Genomic DNA, 18886 nt, shown 5'->3' on the forward strand with positions numbered 1-18886 from the left:
CATATAAGGAAAAACTGAGGTTCAGAGAGTTTAAATTATTCATATAAAGTCATCTGGCTAGTAAATGATAAAGTTGAGATTGGAACCCGGAAGTACCACATTAAACAAAATTATACGTAAACACACAAATAGAGCATTTTAATCAATATTTAACTGGACTATTGTATAGCATATGTCTTATTACAGTTTGTCTCTTTATAGTTAGGCAGGTCATACAGATCCTGTCCTTTAAGGTCATTCACAACCATTTGGTCTGTGAAACTTGAGGTCACTATTATTAATAAACTACTTAAAATCTACTTGTCATTGTTAAAGTTGTGAACTTGGGCATGTATGGTATAGCCCATCCCAGATAAATGCACATTTGTACAATAATTTTACTGATCAAGGAACCAATAAACAAATATTTATCATGTACCTATTTTATTTCAGGCACAGTGATATCAGTATTAAAATACTTTAGTCCATTGCTGCACTAGATTTATATTCTCATTTGGGAAAACGGGGAATAAGTTAAATAAATGCAATAGATTGCAGTGGATTGTGTTAGTAGTAATAATAAAGGTACATGTTGTGATATTTTATCAATATAATAAATGTATGTGTACAAATATGTAATTTTTTTTCCAGACTGAGTTTGCTTTTTGACCGAGCTAGCTCAGAGAACTGGGGAAGGTGGTGGGATATTTTGGGTTGTCACAATGACTGGGGTTGCTAGTATTTCGTAATCTGGGACCAAGGCTATTAAACGTCTTATGTTAAATAAACAGCACAGTGCTGCCCAGTGAAGAATTGGCTCACCCAAAATGTTAAAAGAGTTTCTTTGTTGAGAAACACTGACAGACCTGGCTCATGGCAGGCAAATTCAGTATTATCTAGTAATTTTAAATCCAGGATTATTAACCCATTCTCGGTTGATTCAAATCTCTTAGATTCTGCTTATCTTTTCCATTAGATTTAGGTACTAATTTTAATGACCTGAGGATTGTATTACATCATAGTCTTTCTCTTTTTGAGAACAAGGATGAGTGTTTCCAGGTTCCTCTTCTCTTTTATATTGTGGTATGTTATCTATGTCAGCCATAGGCTCACTGTTCAGTGTTGTTTTTGTGGTATATGTTACATTCAATTTCTCTGCAGTTCTCTGGCATGGGTGATCCTACAGAACTGCATCCCGAAGCCTGTCTCCCACGTAGTCTTTTGGCAAGTCATCTACTTTTCTAACTAACTTCTGTGCCTTTCTCTGAGCCCATTGGAAATATAAAGGACCCTCTCCACACTATTGTTAGGCCCATGGGATATTGAGAAGGATGAATATTTTGGGGTCTTTCTGTTTAACTGCATTATTCTGCCCACCCCACCCCCACTAGTTTTTTAAAAAAATCTTTTTTTCCATTCTTGTGGTTATTTTCCCAAAGTGCAAGCCATCTACTTCTGAAGGGTTCCAACTGTATTTGCTAAGGCTGCAGTAACAAAATACCACTAACAGGGTGGCTTAAACAACAGAAATTTATTGTGTTACAATTGCAGAGGCTAGAAGTCTGAGATTGAGGTGATGACGAAGTTGGTTCCTTCCTGAGATTGTTCTTCTTGGCTTGTAGATGGCTGTCTTTATGTTCATTTGAAATTCTCCCTATATTCGTGCCATGTCCAAAATTTTCCAATTACAAGATCACCAGTCACATTGCATTAGAAGCCCACCCTAATAACCTCATTTTAACTTGGTTACCCTATCTCTAAATGATGTCACATTCAAAAGAATTGGGGGTTAAGACTTCAACATATATTTTTGAGGCAGACACAGTGCAGCTTGTAACACAAATTAATATTCTTTTTTCTATTTTTTTAAATACAGTAAAAGCTCAACTTAAAGCTAAATATCTCAGTCCAATACCTAAAAATATATAAAGTATAAAGAGAGAAAAAGACCCTATTTCTATCCAACTCTCATTCTCTAACTTGGCTATTTTACTTTTCCATGTCAGTCAGTACATATTAGAACTATCTCATTCTTTTTACAGGCTGTACAGCATTCCATTTTATGATTATACTGCAGTTTAATCGTTCTGATGAACATTTGGGTTGTTTACAACTTTTGGCTATTATAAGCTCTACAGAGATAATTTTTGTATACATCTCTTTGTATATGTGAATGGTTTTTATGGAACATATCTTTAAAATTACATCTGTTGAGTCATAGGGAATGAACACTTAAAAATTTTAAGATACTGTTAAATTAACCTACCAATTTATACTTCTACCAGCAGGATATAAGAGAAAGTTTCTCTTTTCTCTATACCCTCACCACCATTGGATAATACCAGTTTTTTAAAAAACTCTTAGCTTATACCATAGAAAAAAAATCTCATTCTTTTAATTTTTATTTTATAATGAGTGATATTTAGTATATCTTTATTTTTTGACCATTTTATTTGTTTTTCTGTGAATTTATGTGAATTATTTGTCTCTTTCCTTAAAGGTATTTGTATTTTTCTAATAGTTTATTGAAATTCTTTATATGTAATGGATCTTCGCAGTTTGTCAATTTATGTATAACGCAAATATTTTATCCAGTCTATTTTTTTATTTTTGATGCTCTTATTAATGGAATTGTCTTTGTAACTTTCTTTTCAGGGTGTTCATTGTTAGTGTACAGAAATGCAACTGATTTTCTTGTGTAGACTTTGTATCCTACAGCTTTGCTGAATTCATTTATTCTAACAAATTTTGGGGGTGGAATCTTTAGGATTTTGTACATATGAGATCATATCATCTGTAAACAGATAATTTTACTTCTTGCTGTCCAATTTGGATGCCTTTTCTTTTTGTTACCTAATTACTCTGTCTAGAACTTCAGTGCTATGCTACATTGAATAGAAGAGGAGAAAGCAGGCATCCTTGTCTTGTTCCTGATCTTAGAGGAAAGCTTTCAGTCTTTCACCATCGAGTATGATGTTTGCTATGGCTTTTTCATATATGGTCTTTATTATGTTGTGGCATTTTCTTTCTCTTTTTAGTTTTTTGAGTGTTTTTATTATGAAAGGGCATTGAATTTTATCAAATGCTTTTTCTGCATCGATTGAGATGATAATATGGGTTCCCCCCCTTCATTCTGTTAATGTGTTTACATTGATTGATTTTTTGTATGTTGAACCATCCCAAATCTATTCTTGCTCCCCTCCATTTTTCCCGACACTGTAGCCATGCAGATATGATTGTGTCTTTCTCTCTGATTAAGACATTTAAGTCCTTTCCTATTGCTGTATTAAAAAGACCAAAATTATTAATACAACCTCTGGAAACTTTGCTTGGCTGGCCTCCTCTTATTCCATGTATCCCTTAACTCTTAGGCCTCTAGCCACATTAACTTTTTTTACTTCCTTGATGCAGTCCCTAATAGGACCCGTGCACATGCCATTCCTCTGCTTATTATTGTTTCTCTTCTTAGTACTGTTTTATGCATAGAAAACTTTCACTCATAATTCAGATTTTATGTCTGTCATTTCCTAAATTAAAGCTTTCCTGACTCTGTCAATCTAGGTAAAGCCTATACATGATCTTATTTTACCATGTATTTATTTTGAAGCAAGTAATTTTATGTTCACTTGTGTGATATTTGACTTTAGATTATAACCTCATAGGCTGTTAATTCCACTAAGAGAAGAGCTATATCTATCTGTTCATACCCAGTAGAGTAGCATGGTAACCAGCACATAATCAGGGCTCAAATATTTGTGGAATAAATGAGTAAATGATGGCTTCTTGGTTTTACCTCTTTTTAAAAAAATTTTATTTTAATATTAGTTTCAAGTATACGGTACATTGGTTAGATATTTATATAGTTTATAAAACGATCCCCCTAATTGCTCTCTCTCTTTTCCGGCTCTCCACTTAGCCATTACATTAATGCTTACTGCATCCCCTATGCCATACTCCCCATACCCATGACCATCTATTAACTACTAATTTGTACTTCTTTAACCCTTCACCCATTCTCCCAGCCCCTCAACCCCTTCCCCCTCTGGCCATCACCAGATGGTTTTACCTCTTGATTAGAAAGATTATTGAAGGATTGTAGGAAGGTTAACATGATTAAATTTACTTTGAGAAAGTTCTGTCATTTAGTACTTGTGTGAAAGATGAATTGGAAAGACACATCTGAAGATTAGGAAGACAGATAATTGATAATGGGTGATCTTCTAGGCATCAGATAATAAAGGCCTGAATAAAGGGAACAGAGGAAGGGATAGGATTTTGGGGAAACTATTTAAGAGGGAAAACCAACAGAATTTAATGACTGGATGTGGTTATGGTAAAGGAGAAGTCAGGTCTCAAAATTATATATGTGAATTAGTATGAGGAAGTATTACATAGTGGTTAAGAACAGAGCCTTTGAAGACTTATATAACTTACTAACTGTATGACTGAGCAGTTTTACTTGACATTTATTCAACTCTTAATTATAAATGAGTTTTCATAGAATTTCGAGGTTAAATGAGATCATAGATATAAACTGCCTAGTATTCATATAGTCTGCTGTGAACTTGAGCAAGTCATTTAACCATCCAAATTCACTTTCTTCTGAGAGAAAATAATATATCTCTGTTCTTCCTACATCAAAAAGTTACTTTGAGAATGTAAAGCCTCTGAAAACTTTAAACTGGCAAAGATAGTAGCTAGCTATATTAATTATACCTAGTAGAAGAGGAAATGATCTTTCTCATGTTGTCTTTAATATAACTTCATCTCTTGTTTCATTTTTTGTAAGATATAGGATACATCTTGGCCATAAAAACTGAATTAGTAAAATTTATACGACTGAGAACAGCTTTCCACCTGAATGCAGTTATTTGTGATAAGTGACTAATGAGTTCTCAAGAACACAAATCATAACAGGGAGCTAAGGAGATTCTTGTTGCCTGGTGTAGAAGGGAGAAGGAAGTAAGATTATCAGGAGCCAACCCTGAAGGTGGAAATGCAGTGCTGGAAATTGGCGTGGTCAGTTCTTGGTTGCCTGCTCTGATTTCCTATAGCTGGGGTGATACTTCTCTTTATAATTAAGTTGTATTTTTTTATCTTTCTTGGCCTTCATAGGAAACCAGTGAAAACAGCTAGTATGATTATTATTCTATACATAAAGGTAGTAAAAAACAGAGGTTAAAACCCAGTATTCCCAATCTTTATTTTATCCTGCTATATTATCTTTCCAAACAGAAATAGCAGATGTAAGTACCTATAAATGCCTATGTTATAGGATATCGTGTATAGGAATTTTGCCTCAAAACAGTTCAGATTTTTTTTTTCCCCTGCTGTTTATTTGCTGGTCTTGGCTAAGATTTTTGTTTTCAGCCAACGCTTTCACTTTTCCTTATTGCTGGCAGACATGTGATCTCACACTCTTGGTTTTGAATTGGGCCTTGTGCCCAGCTTCCTCAACTGCATTTTCCTTTGAAATTTTTAGTATTGTAGTAATAAGGTTCCCTATCAGTCAATGTTGGTCAATATTGGTTTATTCCTTTATACTGTGATCCTAAGTAAATTTAGTATGTTCTTTTTCCTGCAGGTTTTCTGTGCTTCCTGCTGTAGCCTGAAATGTAAACTGTTATATATGGATAGAAAAGAAGCTAGAGTATGTGTAATCTGCCATTCAGTGCTAATGAATGGTAAGTATTAAAACAAGTTGAATTCAGTTATTGAGAATGAGAATTTCTTTGAAAAGGCTACTATTTTTTCCTGCCTTTCTCTATAAGTTATCTTCTAAAATGTCACAACTTTAACTGAAAATACTGAGCTAAATTTTTATGTTTTGAAAATATCTTAGCATTTCAGAATTCCTGTGCCTAATTTAATGAAGGAATGCTAAAGTCAGGTAAGTTTTGCAGGAAGAATGGAAGTTCTCGTGGAAGTCTAGTGGCTGTTAATGTCCGGAGTGGGAAAGGGGTAGGGATATTGACTACTTAGATGATGAAATAGTAAAATTGGGCTGAGGTATTCCTTTCAAGGGAAGCTATTTCTTTCTAGGAAATACCTTAATAATTTAGAATATATTCTTATTAGCACCTTCATTCATCTTGTTAAAAATATTTTAGCATCTAGGATCAAATAGAAAATTGGATTTTTCTATCAGTCATCTCCTTGATACTATTTGTTGTAAGGATAATGGTTTTGAATTTAGTTCTCTGGTAAAAATATGGCCAGGAGAAGGTAAATATAGCGTATCTAATGTTCATCTTTTGCAGGATTGGAAATGAATCTAAGGGCATTTTAGTTCAACAAACAGAAACCACCAGAGTATTCTCAAAAAAGAGATACAATAAAACCAATCAGGTTGTAGTATTTTCTCTTTCAGTGCCTCTGTACAGTTATCAGAATAATTACTAATAGACATAAAATGTTGAACTTGGACACCACTGCTGCCTGCACCAGGATAGTGTGCCTCCTGGAGGCTGGAAGTTATCTGCTCGAGGCCCCTCCTGCTTTGTCTGTGTTGCTCATAGTGATGTTTTCCTATTGCTGCCTTATTAACCTATTGCATGTCAGTTAATCTGATCTGTTCTACTTTCCTATGATCCACCCAATTTCCTCTCATTTCTGAATTCTTATAATTTGGATCAAATATGAATTCATTCTCTTTACTCTTAAGGGTCATATTTTAGATGGCAGTTATTTTCACTCTGTTGCTCAATTGGTGATTTTTATTCCTGCTTTCATTTTCATACTTATATCCACAGATAAGAGCATGCTGCTTAATTATAGTACCCAATACCTCTTTTATTTGATGAGGTCTTTCAACTTGATAGTTTTTTTTTTTTTTTAACTTGGTATAGCTAAGATGAAGGAAATGGCAGAGGAGTCATATGGAATACTTACTTTTTATTAAGCTAAGAATGCCCCTAATGGAATCCTAAAATAACTTACTTTTCCTGGTTTTTCCAGTGTCTTTCCTCTCGCATGGCTTAGCCTGGTCTTTACTGAATATTTAATTTGATGCTTCGGTGTTCCCTATCCCTTTTCCCCTTCTTCTTTTCTCTTCCTCTCTTCCTGCCAATGCTTCCAGAGGAACGTAGCTGTTTTTTCAAGCCTTGTCCTGCAGTTTGGAGGGAATAAATATTCAAAAATCTTATGGATCATTCTTCGATGTTGAATGAGATTTTTAAAAAGATGTTAAAAAATTGGATGGTTTCTATCCCTGGTCATGTGATTGCACCTGAACCTGGAAGATAAAAATTGATATCTTTCATTTTTGTAGCATCTTTCATCCTATTTACTTTAAAGATAGTAGTGGATATGTTAGTATTTAGTTAGTAAAATTATAGAGTATAAAGAATCTTAATACATTTGTGATCATTTATATTGTTTGATGGCACTTATATGATATTGGCACATTTTCATGTTCAAATGAGTCCTGTGCTTTTGAGACACACCAAGGATGTGAAATGGTTGTTTTTGCTGGATACTTTTACACAGGGTAATGATTGTACAAAAGCAGAATTCACCAAAATATTGAGATGCATTCTCCTGAGCTTTAGGCTTTAGAATATTTCAAATGAGATTTTACCTCAGTTAAGAACCTAAAAGTCTAGAAATGAAAAAGAAAATATCATACAATGGAGTTATGCCATTATATCCCTGGACTTTGATTTTTGATAGAACTTCATGAAACACATTGAAAATTAAACCTCCCCCCTCCAAAAAAAAAAAAAAAAAAAAAAAAAAAAAAAAAAAAAAAAAAAAAAATGTCTAAAAAATGCTATCTCAATTGCAAATCCTTAATAAGTTTGATGTTGTTTTACTTCCTCTTAAGGGAATATATGATGTCTTTTAAAGAAGCCAGGGGCCTAGCCATTAACCTCAGACTGGTCTATCAGTCTGTATCAGAAGTTATCAAGTAATTCTTATTTGTTGCTTCCAAATAGTTTACCTAACTAAATGGTCTCCTTTATTTTATTTTATTTACTTATATTTTTATGCCTACAGCACCTGGTCTTCCTAGGTGGTCTCCCACCCAAGTACTAACCAGACCCGACCCTGCTTAGCTTTGGAGATCAGAGGAGATGGGGCTTGTTTAGGGTAGCATGGCCATAGACTGGTCTCTTTTACTGAATTAAATCACCTATCTCCTTAATACTTTTGAATAGAGACATACTATGAGTGTTAATAAGGAGGAGCTACATTATTTATCCAATATTGTGGAGGTCTTGATGTCCATATTTTGCAATCCATTCACATTGATTGTGTCTGTATTTGCTTTAGCTCAAGCCTGGGAGAACATGATGAGTGCCTCAAGCCAGAGCCCTAACCCTAACAATCCTGCTGAATACTGTTCTACTATCCCTCCCTTGCAGCAAGCTCAGGCCTCAGGAGCCCTGAGCTCTCCACCTCCCACTGTGATGGTACCTGTGGGAGTTTTAAAGCACCCTGGAGCAGAAGGTAGGGGATCATGTGCTATTCTCTCTTTTTCCTCACCAAGTTCCTCTGAAAAGGTGCTGATGTTATTTTACAGCACAAGTCTTTAAAACACGGCAGTTAAGTCCCTTTGGATGGTTATTAAAGTGGAAGAACAAGGTGAGAAATGTGTTGAGACTATTTCTGGGCCAGTAGAGAATAATACTGTGTTGCCTGATATTTTGGAGGCACTTCTAAAAATATCCCAGTATTCTCTCCAATTTAAGAATGGAGTAGCTACACTGCTTATACTTGAAAAGAAATGCAAATTTGAAGTCTGCCTGTAAAATTCTAACCTCATGCTTACCTGTTCTTTGTAGGAGTTCAGAAAGTGATGAAAATGAAAGTTCTTCCTTCTGACCAGTCCATTGCTTTTTGGAATATACATTGCCATTTTCTCTTTGTATTTTTAATCTATCAATGTGAAAATATCGTGTTAGGTACATAGACCTTTATAAAATCCAGAACTTTAATTCTGATTATATCATATACTAGGTAGAAAACTATAATCTGAACTTATTTTGTCTTTGTGGTATGTCAGATGAAAGGCACTTTGTAAATTCAGGGGATTTTCAATATTGAAAATAAGTTACGTATTTCCCTAACATGATCTTGTTAGGAAGTTTTCCTTGATAATTAAATTCAGTCTTCTTTCATTAATTTTGTATCTTTTTGTCTAGTAATATTCCCTTCCCCTTGCTAAATAGACCTCCTCCCTTTTTGAAGATCAGAGACTTCTGTTGATACAGTCATATTCTTTCCCATTTTCCCCTGTCTTCAGATCATCCCTTAGTCATGGTACCTTGTGTTTTTATGAGTTTAGGCTTTCTTTCTTAAAATCTTTATTCTCTTTACTTCATTTGTCGTTTTTTGTTGTTCTTCCCTAGAATCTCTTTGTTTTGGTTGTTTGAATTAATTTCCAAAACTGGATTTAAAGAACTTATTTTATCAGACTCAGTTTTCCAGCTTTCCCCTGTCCTTTTACTAAAATGCCAACTACTTTTGCACTGCCAGATCAGTCTTTTTCGTCTTCAGTTACACGTTAGCCAAAGATCTGGTCATTTTGCTTCCTGATTCTTACATATCTGTACCAACGCTTCTTTTATTAATTAATAATTCTTCAGCATTCTTCAAGGCAACTTTTGCCCTCTAAAAACACCTTAGAACTTTTCCAGATGTTTAATTTCTGTAGAAACCTCATACTTCCAGGAGATATGGATGTCTACTGCTAGATATTTTTTCCCCTACTATTAATTTATTTCCTAGATACTTAAAACACCTTCCTTAGTTTCTCTATTGGTGATGTGGGACAGAGTGTGCAACATAGTTATAGGTGTATTTAAGAATTCTTAATATTTTAAACCAAAGTGTTTTAAATCTTTACATTTAAATTATAGAAGTATATTCAAATATGTATTTTTACAGTTCTCTGTAAGATGCTAGTGATTTTTTTTTTCCCTATGTCTGGAATTGGTGACCTTCTCTTCTTTGATGTTAAAGTCTTACCGATGTCACATTGAAGCCTGTTTTATTTTTCTGGCTCCTCAAGTGGCTCAGCCCAGAGAGCAGAGGCGAGTTTGGTTTGCTGATGGGATCTTGCCTAATGGAGAAGTTGCTGATGCAGCCAAATTAACAATGAATGGAACTTCCTCTGCAGGAACCCTGGCTGTGTCACATGACCCAGTCAAGCCAGTGACTACCAGTCCTCTACCAGCAGAGGTAAGAAAACAAAATGGCAACTAAAAGTAAGTACTTATTTACTCAGCATTGTGCTGCCTCTGTCTTGCCTCATTCTAAATTGAGTGACCTTTCTATGGAACCTTGTAAGTTTCAGATACAGTTTAGTGCATGTGTGTGTGTGTGCGCGTGCGTGTGCGCGTGTGTATGCATGTGTGTGTATTAAGGAGTAAAGTAAATGTGGCAATATTGGTTGTTCTTGTTTGCTCTGTATTTGGAAGTTTTTTCAGGAGAAAGATTCTTATGAAGGTTGTTCTCAGGTAAGCTCAGGCTACTGCTGTATAGCTAGAGGTCATGCTAGAGGGAATCTTGGCCCCTTGATACATTGGTTTTCAAATCATGTTCCCCAGGTTCTGTGGTAGCCTCTCAGGAGTGCAGTAGGGAGGAAGGACCAGGCAATTTAAGGATCCCAAAGTTTAAAAATTAGTCAAAAACCACTGACTTAGTGGTTGGAAAACTCATTTACCTAAGGAAGCTAACTCATTACTGTGCTGTCACCTCTGCCATGTCTCTATAGGTTATACTAGTCACAGTTTTGGGACTAATGGTATTTTCTTTCTTTGGGTGCTTAATTTTCAGAAGGGGATAAATACCAGATACTTTTTTTGTAGTCAGTGAGAAAACAGTCACTTAGAGCCCACATTAGAAAGTATATACATAGGATCCTTTTATACAGTGGGACGCTTTCTATTGCTGATTGACCCCTTGAATTTGGTGGTCAAGTCTATAATAAGGCCATTCATTTCAACTAACATGTGTTCATCTTTTTTTTTAAATAAGAGGATCAAAGTTTGGATAGAATTTTTGCTCTTGAAGTTTTCATAGAATTGTTAGTTACTATTTATATTTTATGTTCATTACATTTTTTCAAAAATTTTTATAATTTGTGGATTTGGTTGTAATTGAAATTGCATGTTATTAAGATTAGATTTATTGGCATATAGAGCTAAATTTCATATTTGGCGAAGGAACATTAAATCATGTCACATCTGTTGTCAAATATTTCTGAGTGTTTTTTTTTTTTTCATTCTTTTCTGTGGCCGCAGAAGGCAGCAGCTAGTACTTTCTTATTCTTTGTGTCTGCATAATGACTTTGTCAGGAGAGTTGCTTTGTTTTCTGTCAGTTTATTTGGAAAAATTCAAACTCACAGAAAAGGTGCAAAAATAGTTTAGTGAACATCCATATATTCTTCACCTTTATTTACCAATAGTTCCCATTTTGCCACATTTACTTTACCCTTAAACACACACACACACTTTTTTTTTGATGAACCATTTGAGGATTAGCTGTACTTAATCACTTAATACTTCAGCTTGTCTCCCCTAAGAACAAGTCATTTTCTTACATGAACACAATACAATTATCATATGAGAAAAAAATTTAACATACACTCTGTTATCTAATATATAGTCCACATTCACATTTCCCAAATTGTCCCAATAATGTTCTTTGTATCTTTCATTTATACTCATGTGCACATATATGAAAAAATTTTTATTAAAATATGTTTTAAAAAATTAGGATCTTGTCAAGGATCACAATTGCATTTAATTGTCATGTTTCTTTGTTTTTTTTTTTTAAATCTAGAATAGTTATCTCACTTTTTAAAATTTGTCTTTCATATTACTATGTTTAAGTAGACCAGTGCAGTTCAAACCGGCATTCTTCAAAAGTCAACTGTGTTTTCAGTCCATGGTTGGGAATCCACGTATATGGAAGGCTGACTTGAGTTATTTGTGAATTTTTAACTGCACAGGTTGTGGGTGCCCCTACTCTCTGTGTTGTTCAAAGGTCAACTGTATTGATATTTTTGGAAGTATCTAGGCCATGTTTTGGATGAAGTCCTTAATTTGTATTTGTCTGATTTTTTTCTCATGATTAATTTCAGACTAAACAATTTTGGCAAGAATAATAATATTACATAATTGATGGTCATTTCTTAGAACATGTCAAGAAGTATCAGTTTGATAGTTGATTAAATTAATGTCTCCTGTGTTTCTCCACTGCAAAAGTACCTTTTCTTCTTTGCAATTAATAAGTAATATGAGGGGTGATACTTTGAGACTGTGAGTGTCCTGTTCTCCAGCAATCTTTCCGCCAATGGTTTTACTGTCTTTTGTCAATTCTTGCCTGAATCAGTTACAACTATGATGTTTATACAATGACTACTACTTTCTTTCTATTAAATTCCTTTTACATCTTTTAAATTGTATGATAGGATCTTAAAACATAAATTTTTTTTGTTTCTAATAATTTTTTGGTACTTTAAGGATTTTTCTCTATATAGAATCATGTCATCTGCAAATGGTGATAGATTTACTTCTTCCTTCCCAATTTGGATGCCTTTTATTTCTTTTTCTTGCCTAATTGGTCTGGCAAATATAAATTTTTTGGAATGAATGAATGTTAAAGGGAAACAAGGTTCGGCTCAGTTTAAGAGAAACTAAAGCAAGTTATTTTATTTCTGTGCTCTCACATTGTTTGACACTCTATTTTAATATTTATGTGGTAAAATGAGGGAAAACAAATTCTTTAAGGCCAGACTGGAATATAGTTTTCTCATCTTTATGGCCCAGTAGAATACCTGGCAGTTAATAGGCACTTAGTAAATGAAATAAATTCCTTTTCACAGATGGCATTTAAGTAGAGGCCAAATGACAACTTCTTATAATATTAAACGGTAGATTTATGCATTATTAAATAGCAAGTTGGAATGGATTATTGTATTTCCTGTACTGGGCCTTCAAAAACAGTTAATGATGGTTTGCCAATAAAATTTTCCAAATTTCTTCTTATGATGATGTACTAAGAACATTGTAAAACTTTAGCAAAAACCCACTAAATTACACCTAGTATAGACAAAAGTATGGGAAGTTGTGGTATTTTTAAAAATAGTTTTAATCTTTATTAAAGTATAGCAAAGTGCTTTAGGAGAGTTAACCTTTAGGAAACAACTTGATATATATATATGTATACACACACACACTTATGAGTATATACATATATGTACATGCATATGTATACTATACATGCATATGTATACATACATATACACATACACACATACCCCATGTAACTACCACTCTGGTAAAGATATAGAACATTTCCATCATTACTCTAGAAGATTCCCTCATGCCCTTTTTTCTGTCAATACCCCTTTAATTTAATTTTTTTAATATCTTTTCCCCAAGGTAATCATTATTTTGACTTGTGTCACCATACATTAGTTTTACCAGTTCTTGAATTTCATGTGAATGAAAACATATAATATATAATGTTGCATCTGGCTTCTTAAACTGATATTTATGAGATTTATCCATATTGTGTGTATCAAAAATATTTTTTTAATATTAAGTAGCATTCTACCATATGGATATATCACAATTTATCTATTTTTCTGTTAATGGACATTCAGATTATTTCCAGTCTTTGGGGCTATTATGAATTGAATAAAGTTTCTATAAGCATTCTTGTACATGTAAAAAAGTTTTTAAAAAAGCATTTAAAAACTTTTTAAAGCTTTTTTTCTTTCTTACGTGATAGAGATATGGAGAGCAGTGCATCATTTTAATAGATCTTTGAGTATAATCTATTGTCGTTAATTAATTGGATTTAACCCCACCCAAAATGTGTTTCACAGTATTATACTTTATTAAGTGTATCTGATATCATATTAATGCAAAGAAGAATGAACTTGAAGTTTTATTTCATTGCATAGTAAATGAAAACATTGACCTATTTTAATCTCTGTATTTTATCCAAGTTAATTTTTTTCTCTTTTTGTAATGTGGTAAAATATATACAACGTAAAATTTGCCATCTTAACCATTTTTAAGTGCACATCCATGGCATTAAATACGTTCATATTGTACAACCATCACCACTGTTCTCAAAGTTAATATGGAAAAGCAGTGTAAATAAGACTTTTAGTACACCCAAACATATTAAAGGTTCAGAAATTATGAGATAATATTGAATTTTTGTTTCTGTTGTCATTGCAATTTCAAAAAATATTTTCCTTCTATGGCAAAAGAAACCTGGGTAAAGGAAGTTTTACCTCTTTGAACTACAAGTCCTCTTCTCTCATTACTATGATTTGATAATGCCAAAAGGAGAACCTGTACAATTGGAAACAGTTTCATAGTATAAAGCCCAGTCCTTTGGGAAACCACAGTTTAATGAGTATCTTTTTAAATAATTTTTTTACTTTTCAGTTACATTTGGCACACTATATTATATTGGTTTTAGGTGTACCACATGGTGATTAGACATTTATATAATTTCCAAAGTGATCACCCCTATAAATCTACTGTATATCTGCCACCATACAGTTATTACAATATTATTGACTATATTCCTCATGCTTTACTTTATATCACCATGACTATTGTAACTACTAATTTGTACTTCTTAATTCCTTCCCCTTTTTCATTCATCCCCGCAACCTCCCTCCCATCTGGCAACCATCAAAATGTTCTTGATATCCATGAGTCTTTTTCTGTTTTGTTTATTGTGTTCTTTAGACTCCACATGTAAGTGAAACCCTATGGCATTTGTCTTTCTCTAACTTCACTCAGCACAATACCCTCTAAGTTCATCCATGTTGTTGCAGATGGCAGGTTAATGAGTATCTTGTGCTGTCTTTCAAAAGTATGAATTCCAAGTTTTCACTTAAATTCCCATTTATATTTTCGACTGTATTCTGCCAAGGTCTTGAACTCTCTATAATGTTCACTTTGTTTTTCCTAGACGGATATTTCTCTATTCTCTGGAAGTATAACTCAGGTTGGAAGTCCTGTTGGCAGTGCAATGAACCTTATTCCTGAAGATGGCCTTCCTCCCATTCTCATCTCTACTGGTGTAAAAGGAGGTTTGTGGACTTACATATTTAAACATGGAGATTTATATATGACAGATACTGCCTTCTAATTAAGGGAAGGAGATAGAATTTGAGAAGTAACCACTCTTCAACAAAAAAAGCAACTACTCAATGCCATGAAAATAATTGTTGCTGTTACTGGTTGTTTTAGAGTAGATATTTATGCTTTTGTATTATAATGTTACTTCATTCATTGGAAGGATATGATATTTTTAATTGTAATATAAATGTAGTTCATTGGCAGTTTTTTCTTTATATTTTAAGCACATAATACTCTGAAGAGTTTCTTGTTCTAGGATCGGCCCGTCTAATACAGTCAGTACATTAATTTAACTTTTTGTATTGAAGTATAATATACATTCAGAAATGTACATATAAGTAGAGGGTACTGAACTTAAATAGCAATTTTACTGTAAAAAATATTTTTAGTGATTCCTGGTAATAAGTAAAATTATTACCCAGTTGAAAGAATGCTTATCTTTATGTGAAAGTTTCTTGTTCATATGTCTAGATCAAATCAGTACATTTTAAAGAGATAGTTTATCAACAATCTCTTCTCAGTTTTTTCCTAGTCTTTTACTTGGTCTTCCTGCCTTTGGTCTTTCTCTCCTTTATATTATCTCCCACATTGTTGCCAGTTATCTTTTTAAGTATAGATATCGTATATTGCTGCTACTTAGAAACATTCAATGGAGTCCCAGTGCCTTCAGTATAAATTACTTACCTTAGCATAGAATGTTCCTTATAATTTTATCTCTTCTTACCTTTCTATTTCCAGCCAACACTCCAGTACTTTACATGCATACTACCGTTTATTTACTACTTTTTAACACTCACTTTTCATACTTTCATGTCTTTTCTTCTGCCATGGAAAAGTGACAAGAGAATGAACTTCAGAGCTGGACAAAACTGAGTTTTAATCCTGTACCATTACATTTTAGTTGTGTGATCCAGTGGGCAAATCATTTATCCTCTCTGAATCTTTTAACTAGTCTTTGAGAAAAAATTAGGTAACTACACCTACTTAAGAGATATGAATAATAAATCAATTTCATACCTGAAAGTATATAGCAAGAAAGTTGTCTGGTACAAAGCAGGCATGTAATTAATATTTTCCTGTTCTTCCTTCCATTCCCGTGTCTAGAATACTATATCTTCTATACTCCAGACTCCTCGAAGAATCTCTCAATCTTTCAAAAAACAGATTAATGGAAAACTGTTCTCTGAATGAATCCTTACCTAAGCTGCCTCTCTGGTAGTGTTTTGCATCCTCATCTCTGTTCTAATAGATATTCTTATAGACTGTTACTACATTAACACTTTTCTCATTGTAATTTAGATATTTTATAGGTCTGATTCTTTCACTTAGATCATGAATTCCTTCAGTCTTAATTCATGTGTGTGTCTTCTGCTGCTAGTGTGGTGCTGGGCCTATAGTAGGCTCTCAGCAGTGTTGGCTGGAAGTATTGCACTATCAAATCCAGCTGTGTTCCAGATAGGTAAACAACTTTCACGTAAAGGTAAATCATTCTCACTACAGAAAAGTTGGAGAGAAAATACCTACAATACTATAGAAAAATCTTAACAGCAATTGCTTTCTTTCGGAGATGACATTGAGAATACCAGAAGTTTCAGCTATAATGTAACACATGGAGATTTATTTTTATGAGTTTTAAGCATTCTTATTTTTTAATGCTGTTTTTTTATACTATATATACATAATTTTTTTTTAACATTTTATTTTTTATTTTCCCCCTCCCTTCTGGTAACCACTAGTCCATTGTCTGTGTCCATGAGTCTCTGTTCTGTTCATTTTTTGCTTTTAGGTTTATATCCCACATATGTGATATCATGTGATTTTCAACCTTTTCTGTCTGGCTCATTTCACTTAGTATGATTATTTCAAGATCAGTTCATGTTGTTGCAAATGAAAGTATTTCATCTCTTCTTATGGCTGAGTAATATTCCATTGTATATATGTACCACAGCTGCTTTAGCCAATCATCTATTGTAGGACACTTCAATTGCTTCCATATCCTGGCCACTGGGAATAATGCTGCTATGAACATCGGTGTGCAAATATCTTTTTGGATATGAGTTTTCGAGTCTTTGGGGTAAAAACCCAGTAGAGGGGGATTGCTGGATCATATGGTGGGTCAATTCTTAGTTTTTTGAGGAACCTTCATACCGCTTTCCATAGTGGCTGTACCAATTTGGAGTCCCACCAACAGTGTATGAGGGTTCCTATTTCTCCGCATCCTCTCCAACATTTGTTATTACTTGTCCTGTTGATTATAGCCATTCTAACAGGTGTGAGATGATATCTCATTGTGGTTTTGATTTGCATTTCCCTAATAGCTAGCGATATTGAGCATCTGTTCATATATTTGTTGACTGTTTGTATGTCTTCTAGGGAGAAGTGTCTGTTCAGGTCCTCTGCCCATTTTTTGATTGGATTGTTTGTATCTTTTGTTGTTATTGAGTTGTATGAGTTCTTTGTATATTTTGGATATTAGGCCCTTATCAGAGGTGTTGCTTGCAAATATATTTTCCCATTCGGATGATTGTCTCTTTACCTTGTTAACGGTTTCTTTTGCTGCGCAAAAGCTTTTCAGTTTGACGTAGTCCCATTTATTTATTTTTGCTCTTACTTCTCTTGCCTTTGAGGTTAAATTCATAAAATCCTCTTTAAGCCCAAGGTCCCAGAGTGTAGTTCCTATGTTTTCTTCTATGCATTTTATTGTTTCAGGACTTATATTCAGGTCCTTAATCCATTCTGAGTTAATTTTGGTGTGTGATGATAGACAACAGTCTAGTTTCATTCTTTTGCAGGTGGCTTTCCAGTTTTCCCAGCACCACTTATTGAAGAGGCTTTCCTTTCTCCACTGTATATTTTAGGCGTTTTTGTCGAAAATTATTTGCCCTTATAAATATGGGTTTATTTCTGGATTCTTAATTCTGTTCCACTTGTCCATGTGTCTGTTTTTCTGCTAATACCATGCCGTTTAGATTACTGTTGTTAAGCATTCTTTTGCTTGTGTAATGCATTTGCTCCTTTACCAGGACTCCCTAAAAATATTCTTTTGTTAGTAAAATTACTATTTCAAATTTTGGTTATTTTTAATCTTAGATCAATAAAATTAAATTATTTTTAATCTTAGATCAATAAAAATTAAATTAATCTGTTAAATAAAATTGCAGGTTCTATTTTTATTAAAAGTCACATCCATTAAATCTAATTGTCAAAACCTCTCCTACCAAGAAACAACAGTTTTCTATATTTACTGTCGCTTCACCACAATTTTACAATTTTGTATTCTAGTGGAATAACTTCATAAAAATTTTTAAAGTCACTTAGTATTTCTCTTTCCAATATTTTCATTGATAGGATAGACATTTCCCATACATCCAAAATATAGTTTTTTGTTTCTGTTGGTCAGTGGGAAATGGTGTTATATTGTTATACCTTGCTGTCCCTTAATGATGCATTTTATATAAGACCAATCAGACAACATGCACCTTTCAGGTATTTCAGTTCCTTTCCCATATATTTATATTCTACAATGGTTATTACCCATGATTTTGACTTCAAGCTGAGAGGGACTGCTGTTATTCAAAATGAGGTGGCTGGATATTATGTATTACTGTACTTGCAGAGATTAAATCGGAAGGGTTCTGTTCAGAGCCTCAAATATTAACTTGTCGGTGTTCAGAATCTGATGTGTGATTTACTGGTGATACATGTACTAAACTCTTGACTTTAATATAGAGGAAGTCTTTCATAAAATCAGTTGTGTAAGATACATTTAGTTTATTTTCTGGAT

The 18886-nt window shown here is 33.6% G+C and overlaps 1 protein-coding gene and 1 pseudogene across 6 annotated transcripts in view; one reads left to right on the forward strand and one right to left on the reverse strand.

The window, feature by feature from the left end:
- The window catches only part of ZFYVE9 (zinc finger FYVE-type containing 9), a 127593-nt gene that overhangs the window by 61440 nt on the left and 47267 nt on the right, over positions 1-18886 (forward strand). For 5 of the 6 annotated variants that reach the window (XR_005658045.1, XR_005658049.1, XM_039886094.1 and 2 more), the window contains 4 exons: positions 5564-5663; positions 8254-8430; positions 9995-10164; positions 14933-15053. Coding sequence is in view for 3 of the 6 variants with exons in the window: in XM_039886094.1 (XP_039742028.1) it covers positions 5564-5663; positions 8254-8430; positions 9995-10164; positions 14933-15053 (568 nt within the window). In the remaining 3 variants the exon portion in view is untranslated. The remainder of the gene's footprint in view (positions 1-5563; positions 5664-8253; positions 8431-9994; positions 10165-14932; positions 15054-18886) is intronic. The other variant, XR_005658051.1, reaches the window with a different exon arrangement.
- LOC120581332 (uncharacterized) lies at positions 7969-8087 on the reverse strand (annotated as a pseudogene).

This window comes from Pteropus medius, unplaced genomic scaffold (assembly GCF_902729225.1).
Source record: "Pteropus medius unplaced genomic scaffold, Ma_sr-lr_union100, whole genome shotgun sequence".
Classification (NCBI taxonomy): Eukaryota; Metazoa; Chordata; class Mammalia; order Chiroptera; family Pteropodidae; genus Pteropus; species Pteropus medius.